Source organism: Pyrus communis, chromosome 1 (genome assembly GCF_041283825.1).
Source record: "Pyrus communis isolate YQ-2024b chromosome 1, ASM4128382v1, whole genome shotgun sequence".
NCBI lineage: Eukaryota > Viridiplantae > Streptophyta > Magnoliopsida > Rosales > Rosaceae > Pyrus > Pyrus communis.
In genome coordinates this window covers 16,246,774-16,256,630 of record NC_142565.1, presented here as the reverse complement: position 1 = coordinate 16,256,630, position 9,857 = coordinate 16,246,774, and the positions used below count along the sequence as shown (strand labels likewise).

The 9,857-nt window shown below is 35.9% G+C and overlaps 1 protein-coding gene and 1 pseudogene across 3 annotated transcripts; one reads left to right on the top strand and one right to left on the bottom strand.

The window, feature by feature from the left end:
* The first annotated feature begins 2,081 nt into the window (after nt 1-2,081).
* LOC137721362 (APO protein 4, mitochondrial pseudogene) lies at nt 2,082-4,867 on the top strand (annotated as a pseudogene). 2 transcript variants are annotated; one of them, XR_015965686.1, is made up of 3 exons: nt 2,082-2,262; nt 3,037-3,337; nt 3,687-4,867. The product of XR_015965686.1 is annotated as an APO protein 4, mitochondrial pseudogene, transcript variant X2 (transcript). The 2 variants fall into 2 exon arrangements; XR_015965682.1 differs by lacking the exon at nt 2,082-2,262 and having other exon boundaries at nt 3,103-3,337.
* A 54-nt stretch (nt 4,868-4,921) lies between these two features.
* LOC137720039 (polyubiquitin-like) lies at nt 4,922-5,662 on the bottom strand. The gene has a single exon (XM_068459037.2). It carries the CDS (start codon nt 5,660-5,662, stop codon nt 4,922-4,924), a length of 741 nt encoding a protein of 246 aa, XP_068315138.2.
* Nucleotides 5,663-9,857: the final 4,195 nt, after the last annotated feature.

Sequence of the window (9,857 nt, the reverse complement as noted above, 5' to 3'; positions counted from 1 at the left end):
AAGTTGGGCGTTGGAATGTGGTTTTTATAAGCATGTTTGGTTACTTAAATCTCTCCCATAGCCGATGTGGGACTCACCCACCCACTTCCATTTAATTTTTTTTTTTCTACTTCCTCTCCGACAGCCGATGTGGGACTTTCCCACCCACTTCCCTTATTTTATTTTATTTTTTATTTTTTTTATACTCTAAATAAAACCTCACATTTGACTTGAAATATATAAGTTGTATTTTTTAAATTTTACTTGTAGTTCTTAAATTTAAGTTGTTGTAGTTTTTAAATTTAAATAATAAATTATGTTTGGCCCTTTGGCCCTCGATTGGAGGTGGTTTTTTGTGACAGGGTTAAAACGAGTCTTATTGCCCTTTGGCCCTCAATTGGAGATGGTAAGAAATATGATCTTGTACTGTTCATTAAAATATTAATTTTTTGGAGGACCAGAGGGCTAAAACCAGCATTCAGTTGGTGAAGGCCTAATATCCCTTTGCATCTCTCTTCAAGAAGATCATTACCTAGGCGGCATCTTTGTCGCCATCCTCGCCCATTCACAGACATTGTCACCACTGCCACGTCCTTGAGCCCCTTCACCGCCATTATGCTTTCATCTTCTAACACCACCTTGTACGTTGTCCCCAGTCTCTTTTACCCCAACATCTCTGCCGACGCCCACATCAAATCCTCCAACTCAAACTGCTACCTCCGGTCCAAAAACACCAACTTGCTTTTGTCCGTCGGGGATGGTTTAGAAGTGAGAGGCGTGGAGGGTCTAGCTATGTAATGACACGTGTAGCACGGGTAGGACGATGCGGCCATGGAAGCATATGAATGTAAACCCTAGAAATTGCAAGGAATGTGGGAAATATAATTTCTTTATTCCATTTTAGAAATTGAGAAAATATTGAATCATTATTGTAGGGGATCCCTGAAATTGGAATTTCGGAAGTTCAGATTGTTGAGTGGGATTGGAAGCCTTAGTAGGGGATCCCTGAAATTGGGGGTCTGTTGTTTGACCAAATTAAAAAACGAGAGGCAATCGTTGAGCCTAGGCCAACGTCGACGATGAAGGCGTGGAGGCCACCGCGGCCTTCGAGGTTAAGAGTGAATGGGGCAAAGCTGTTTTAAGCGAGGAAGATCAGGGTCTTGGAACGTCTAGATAGTGTCGTTGTCATAGCCGTGGACCGTGAAGTGCAATGTGTTCTTATTGCTACTCCAATAACGAAGTGCAATAGCTGCTTGCTGCTTGCTCCAATAATTGAGTGTTACGTAGAGAAAGCAATGCATCACAGGCATACGAGCCCTGCCCCTTGGTGTTTTTTTTTTTTAATATAATTTTTTTAAAATAAAATACTAAATGAATTGATTTTTTTTTTTTAATTCTTAAGTATTTTTTATTATTTGTTTGGCCATGTTGGACAAGTTGGCAGCCATGTGAGCATAAGTGTGGACTTTAGATTTTGCCATGTCATTAGTTAAATGTAAACTTAACTTAATTTTGGGAAGTGTTATTGGCACTCCAAAAATCTCATTTTACACTCCTCACAAGTGTATTTTTCTTTCCTAATATAGAAAGTTGAGTGTAGAATGAGATTTTTGGAGTGCTAATAACAATTCTCTTAATTTTTAACAGATGTATGAAATTGTAATAAAATGCAAGCAAATATATGCGATTGAAATGTTTTAAAAATATTGTATGAGATTGTAATTATATCCAAACTTAAGGATGTAAAATGTAATTTTATCCTTTATATTTTTTATTGTGTGGATGCATGTAGGGCAAGTTTTGATGAAAATAATTTAAGGCCTAGGATGATTTTGATTAGTGAGGACGCAAGAAAGTTGCATCATTGTTTTCAAAAAAAAAAAAAAAAAAAAAAAAAGAAGAGAAATTTGCATCATCATGCCTAAATTTAGGCCCAATAAAATAAAATAAAATAAGAAAAAAAGAAAGAAAGAATGAGAAGTTTAACGAAAATCTCTCGTTACTATTTATTTTAACAAAAAATTATATTTTTTATACTAAAAAATCAATTATAATACTATTTACTCACCTTTTATTTTATCTTTTACGTAAAGTCAAAATTTTCAAACCTTATTAAAAAAGAAAGAAGTGTGAAGACTGATGCAGAGGAATGAGGATCCTCATTTATCAGAGGGTTAGAGTGTCAGACGGAGGCAGAGGGAGATAGAGGAGGCGACCGAAAGAAGAAAAGAAAGAGGAGGCTCGGCAGATTGGAGTGGAGCTGCAAAGGCACTTGGTTGAGTGGTGATTCTGATTTGTCTTCTTTCTATGATTAATTGACTGATTGGTTTTGATTCATTTTCTCATTAGTTGATGTTAATTTTATGGGTCATTGAATTTAGGGCTTAATTTTGGTAATTTTGGGTTTCATTTGCGTTCACTACGCCCCTATTACATTGCTTTTGAGTTGAGATTTTGAATCAATATTGTATATATGTAGTCTGAATGTATGTACAAAACTATAGTAATTTATATGAATTACTATCAAATTTGAGGGATATTGTTTTCTTTTTTAATCTTGTAATTTGAAGGTTCTGGTCATGTTTTGCAAGTTGGGTTGTCTATGGAATTGGGTCATGTTGCATATTATCTATTGAACTTTTCTTGACACACGCAAAATTCTAAACTAGTATGCTTTCAGCAGGTTTAGATTGATTAGAGTTGTACTTTGGTGGTTAATGTGGTTGGTTCTGTTCTTTTGAGCAATCTGGTTTGTCTAAGGATTTGGGTCATCTGTGGATTTCATTTTTATGATAATGAGTGGAAAAGTGAAGTCCATAGTGATTCAAACTTCGGTGCAGGGGACATAACTGTTGGAAAGTGGTATTTTTTTTAAAAGCAGTGGTTTTGGGTCGATTAAAGAGTTCTATTTTTGGTTGTTATGTGCTAAGCTTGTTGCTTGTTACACCATAAAATTATCAATTTTTGGTTTTGTTCTAAATGACTCTCTGTATATGTTGTACTTGTTATGTTTTCTGTATTTACTCATTAGCTTTTGTCTACCCTTTTGTGGAGCAGATGTGATTTTACATCTGTGTAAAAATTTTGGCACTGCAAAGACATTATGGCGCTGAGGAAGAAATTGTGCGAGAGTTCCAATTTCAATGGCAAAATTATGTACAGCTTTGCAAGGTATTACAGCTCAAAGATGGACTTAAGGAAGCTAAAGCCTATGATTCAGAAGAGAATCCAAAACCGGGCTAAAGGTTACCCAGTGCCTGCCATGGTACCAGTTGGCCGAGGAGGTCCTTGATTCCCGGAGGCTTGTTATGCAAGGTGTCTCTACTCTCCTCAAAATGATACCAGTTTTGGCGTGCAAGTAAATCCCTCGTCTGCCAAGTATTTATTGCTTTTACTTTTTAAATACTTTTTTAAGGGATGCATATGAACTTTTAAGCTTTGAATTACCGGGCACTTTATTGTTCTATCACATAGTTACTGATGTATCGTGGAAGAATATCGACTTTGAAGCTCCAGAGTTTATGTTCTGATTTCTTGTTTAGAAACAATTTGACCACTTTATCTGCCATGTTCCTGACTCCTGAGCTTCCTAAATGTTATTTTGAGAGCTGTGTTTTCAAAACTAGAGTTATCTAATTGACCCTCTGGTCCCTACTGCTCTATTTGAACAATTTCTGTTACTCAAAAGAAAAGCCTACTTTTTGCAGGTTCTGTCCAAAGTAAAGGCCACTTAATTCAGACTTGTGGTTTCAAACATTGTGGCAAGAATCGGGTTCATGAATGGATAGTTGGTGGTTTGAAAGATGTGCTTGTTCCAGTAGAGGCATTTCACCTTAAGCACATGTTCCAGGATATTATAAAACACCATCAGAGGTTTGACTTTGAACGTGTTCCCGCAGTTGTGGAGCTATGCTGGCAATCAGGTGCGAATGATGGAAATCATTTAAATTGGAACTCAGGAAGTGATTGCCTTGGTGTTGATGGAGCTGAGTCTTTGTCACCCGATGAGCTGATTCTGGTTGCCAGTGGAACTTTGAGGGCATGGGAAATATTTAGAGATGGTGTGGAAAAGTTACTGATGGTTTATCCAGCAAAAGTCTGTAAACATTGTTCAGAAGTTCATATTGGGCCATCTGGCCATAAGGCTCGACTTTGTGGAGTGTTTAAGTATGAAAGTTGGCAGGGAACCCATTTTTGGAGAAAGGCAAATATGGATGATCTTGTGCCTCCAAAGACTGTATGGCGGCGGCAGACTCAAGATCCTCAAGTACTTTTGAATGAAGGGAGGGGATTATATGGGCATACTGCGGCAGTGGTAGAACTATGCACAGAGGCAGGTGCCATTGCACCGCCAAAGTATCACTGTATGATGAAACTGCAGGGTGTAAGTACCTCACTTGGAGATCAAAGATTGCTCCACCCAAATGCTCAAATGTATATGTCGGTTGATTCCAAGGTAACTGAACCCAGCAGAAGCTCCCCAGGGCTGCCAGATCGCAGATGTGTGCAGAATTGGAAGCTGTGATGCTTTGTGATGTAAAATGGGAAAGTAAAGCTCCACAGAAGCTCCCTTAGTAGATCGCCTTATCTTCATTCTTGAGAGTGATTGTAACATCAGATGACTGACAACGGAGTTCAAGATGGATCGCAACATCAACTGAACGCGTATTGCCCCCTTTCAGTTGGAGCATGAAACGGCAGAGCAAATTGTAGTTTTGCTTAAGCTATTGACGCAGAAACAAGAATGCATAGTAGAAAGAGTGAAAGCATGAAAGGAGTTAAGCGCATTCGAAATTTAATTAGGCTTTTCTTGTATTTGATGGTGTTATAGATGGTTAATACAAAATAATTGAATTGCGTAACGAAATTGAATATAAATTTTCAGTGCTAATGACTAGTATAAGATTGATTTTCAGTTATGGAACTACTATTGTCTTGCATATTAATATCCGCTGCGATGGACTGTCCCCTTGAATACGTATATGGAATCTCCATCTTCCACACCATGCGACCTGAGGCTGCAGTTTTCTCGCATAGTCGTCTGCCTATGAATGAACAAATAATCGTCAATCGGAAGAAGTTTTCTGCTCAGAAGCAGTTGCCTCAGCTCATTAACTGTGTTCGAGTCCTTGATTCTCACTGGAATGCTGGTCGCATTGAGCAAACTCGAGGATGTTTGAACCACAAGACTCAACCTCCTCGACGGAGGGTCACTCTTTATTCGATTCATGGTCTTGAGCAACAAAAGTATCTCGGAAAATTCATTAACACCGTACTCACTCAAGTTGCAAAAATCGTTTTCCAACTCAATTCCACAGAAAAAGAGAGAAATTCTTTTGATGGGTGTGCCATCAATAATGTGGATTTTCTCTTTAAGGCTGTACACAGTTTCTGTTCTACTCACTTGTATCTGGTGCTGCTTCTCTGAAATTTTTATGATAACCGGAATGGTAGTCGGTTCCATGGATTTGACGGTGAGGTCGATTTTTGTACCTGGTGTGACAATTGGATAATCTTCCATGTCTAGTCCATCTACCAACTCCCATCCACACACTGCTAGGGTTTGTGAAGCCATTGGGATGCCCAAGAGCTGTTCCATCTTCCTTTTGATTTCAACAACTGATTCTTTGAGACCTACTTCCAGGGTAAATTCATGTCCCCATACATCAATTATTACCCTCATTGTTTCACCACATGTAGGTTTGAATCCAGAACGCAGTAGTTTGAAGCTTAGTTTTTATTTTTATGCCAAATTATCTTTCAAGAATGGTAAAGAATGGTTTATGAGTTCAAAAAGTAGGTACTAGAGTCATGTACCCAGAGTCATGTCAAACTCATGAGTATCCCATCATTCTACATGTATGCTGAATTCATTATAAAAGCATCAACAATTTTGAACAGGAGCATGAATAATTCATGAAGGATATGCTGCTCCTATCCCCCCACACACATATATGGTAGTAGTAAAGCTCCGTTTCAAGTCCTCTGAGCTTAATTTTTTCCGTTATAATGGAGTAATCGAACATTTGATCTAACCTAATCTTAACTCATTTTCTATGTCCAGATTATTTACAAAATATGGGGATTTGGTCTAGAGAAAATTAGAATTAGATGCCTCATTTTTTATACATTTATTTACTAAACTCATCTGTCCAACTTTTGATTAAAGCGCTTTCAGCTTTGATTAAAAGGAAAACTAATGAAAAGGGTTTGAAAACTTTGAGTTTTAACCAAAAACCATGTAATAACTTTATTTAATGGTTAGGACAAAGCCCAATACTATCAATCTAATTAAAATAGCCCAAATATTGAGCTTACGATTTTATCCCTAACGGCAAGCTTTTGTCCGTTAATCTCTCTTCATTATGGATCTCTCTCATATTCTCTCCCCCATTTTCTTCCTGACATTCAAAACCTTCCATTTTTCTTTCTAATCTCACATAGCAACTCCATTTTTATCACTACGTAAAAACCACAGCTTTGACCCCAAACCTATTTTTGAGCCGTCTCCATCTCTGTGAAAATCGGAAACGATCTCTTACAAGCAAAACAGTATGATTTTGTCACTTTCTCTCTCTCCCTCCCTCCCAAAATTTCTCACTCTCTCTCTCTCTCTTGTCTCTTGTCTCTTCTCTATAAAGATGAGCAAGGGATTTGCACTTTCACCGACATCGGCAAAAAAGTCAAAGGTGAATTTCTGCCCTTCCCTCCTCATTCATCTGATTATTAACCTTTCAATTTGATGAAGAAGAAAAGAAGAATTCGAGGTACTGTTTTTCAATTTTTCTTCTTTAGTGGAGTTCATCGTTTGTTTCTCCAGAAAATAAATTTGAGATTTGTTAGCTTTTTGTTCAGTTTTTTTTTTCAGATACAATGTATTTTTTTTCCAGATACAGTTTTGCCAACATTTTTTTTCCAAAAACAGTGTTATTTTTTTTTTTCTAGAAACAATGTTATATTTTGGTTTTTTTTTCTTCAGATACAGTGTTTGTTTGCACATAAACAAAACAAACATTGTATCTGATTATTTTTCCTGAAACAGTGTTATATTTTGGTTTTTCAAGAAACAGTTTTATGTTTGTTCTTTTTTTTCCAGAGACAATGTTAGTTTTTTTCCAGAAATAGTGTTATTTTTTTGTTTTTCCATAAATAGTTTTATATTTTGGTTTTTTTTTTCCAGAGACAGTGTTAGTTTTTTTTTTCTAGAAATAGTGTTAGTTTTTTCACCAGTTTGTTTCAATGGTGGTTCTAATATTTTTCCGTAAATAGTTTTAATTTTCCAGAAACAGCGTTAGTTTTTACACAAACATTGTATCTGATTTTTTTCTAGAAACAGTGTTATTTTTTTTGTTTCCAGAAACAATGTTATGTTTTGATTTTTCCAGAAATAGTGTTTTGTTTTTCCAGAAACAGTTTTATATTTTGGTTTTTTTTTTCTTTTTCTTTCAGAGACAAAGTTAGTTTTTTTTTTCCAGAAACAGTGTTAGTTTTTCTTTGATTTGTTTCGACGATGGTTTTGGTGCGTTTTGCACTTCTTTTTCTCCAGTTTGTTCACATGGAGGTTCTAGTATGTTTTCCACATATTTTTCGCCGGTTTGTTCCGATGGAGGTTTTGGTACGTTTTGCACCGCTTTTTTGCCAGTTTGTTTCAACAGAATTTTTGCCATTGAACTTGTTTCTGCAGCTTTGTTCTGATAAATGCTTCCTTTTTCAACTTTGATTTGGTGGTTTTTGAAATGGGGGAATTCGATTTGATAGGAAGACAAAGAATTATTATGGTAGTTTCGCGCTGGTTTGAGGTTGGTGAAGAGTTAGGACAATATCGAATCATTTAGGGGTATTTACGGAACTGTAGATTTGTAGTTGGTTGGGCTTGTAAGTTTGGACTGTGGACAATAGTTTTGGATGGTTTTTGCTTAAATATTTGTTGGTCCAGGCCCTTTTCATTAAAACTTCCTTGATTAAACTCTATATTCCAGGTACATTCTTAACTTGAGTGTTTTTTTAATTTTAAATTCATCTCCATATCAAAAATGCATTCAGTAATATTAATTAATTTATTGCTATATTTATGGATCTCATCCTTCCTCAATTTAAGCATTTAATTATATCTAATGAGATGAAGATTAATTGGATGGAATAAATTTTTTTTTTTTTTTTAATTTTCAAGTCATCATTTTATACAGGTTTAAAAATAAAAATAAGCGTTCTTTTATAATTAAAATAAGGATAACAACACGTACCAATAATTTGGTACGTACCAACATAAGGATAACACAACACATTAATTACTTGGTAGTGAGTACCAAATAAAGAATTGCATAACGTGGCATAAGTAATATTTTATAATGTACAAAAATACTAATACGTAACTGAATTAAATTTATATAACATACGTTATATTTCATATATGTGCATGTTATATCTCATAATTGTTGTAGGCATAATTCATTGAACAATTATGGAGGCTACAAAAAGAGAGAGAGAGAGAGAGAGAGAGAGAGAGAGAGAGAGAGAGAGAGAGAGAGAGAGAAAGAGAAAAAGAAAGAGAGAGAGTGCGGCATCGAGAGAGAAGAGAGAGATGTGTAATTGTGAAGTGTGTTATATTCCACCCGATTTTGCCTTATTTAGAGCATCCCCAATGGAGGCTTTATCCTCCATGAGGCTACCACATTTCTAGCCTTAGCGAGAAATTTCTTCCCCAATGAGCCAGAAAATGGGGCTAGATCCACCACTGGGGCTAGCAACTTCCTTTCTTGGGTAACATAAAATCGGGCTACATCTAGCCCCAAAAAATAGTGGGTCCCACAAAAAAGTAGCAACTCATGTGAGCAAAATTCTATCACTCTCCCTCCATTTGCAAATACACTTATACTCTCCTTTTATTATTTTTTAAATTCTTTTTTCTTACTTATTTTTCTTGCAATTTGGCTAATTAATGATTGTTTTAAATTCCATAAGAATTAAAATTTCAAATTGATTTAACGTTCATAGGCATTGATGGGTGAAATTTTTGAATAATTTTTTTTTTCAAAATTGTATGATACTAATTTGCCAATTGGTGCTAGGTAAATTGTTGTGTTATACGTGAAAATCAAATTATTTCAAAGGGCGAAGTGGGGGTTTGTTTCTTTCAACGGATGAGATTGAGATAAGGGAATCTAATCCAACGAACGATTCATAAGTGATGAAATCTAACTTTGTCACAATTTGAACTTTTTAGCTTGGAGGGTTCACAAAAAAAATTTAAGATAGCATGTCCAAAAATCAACTTAAGAAAAGTTCACACAAAAAAGAAAAAAAAATTCATCGCTTAATCAAATTACAACATAAATATATATATATATATATATATATATATAGCCTCATATAGAGCCCGAAAGATATAGTCCCTCATTAAGAGAGATTCTTTTATAAAGCCCCAAAGATTCCTCGGAGCTCTAAAATGGGCTATATCCACCACTTTTCTAGCCCCATATAGAGCCCCTCACTGGGGATGCTCTTATAGTAGTAGGGAAGGTTAATTCTTTACCCTAATAGGATAATATCTAGTCTAAGAGATATGGTAGAATCCCATAAGGATATCCTAGATATGTTAGGATTTACACAATCACATTCCTAATCTAAAAGGACTGCAACACTCCCCCTTGAGTGTGTACATATTCAAACAAATGGCGCATCAGGTCTTCAGCGATGAAGTAAGTACAGTTGATGAAGTCGTCAACACAATAAGCGAATGCGAGTCTCAAAACAATGGAAGAATGCATACAAAGGTAAAACTCACAAAACCTCACTATGGTAAAACCCAAAGTGGGAGAAAAACCCATAGACTAAGGAGAAAAGTGAGAAGTTGCATTAAGTCAAAACTATCCGTCTTT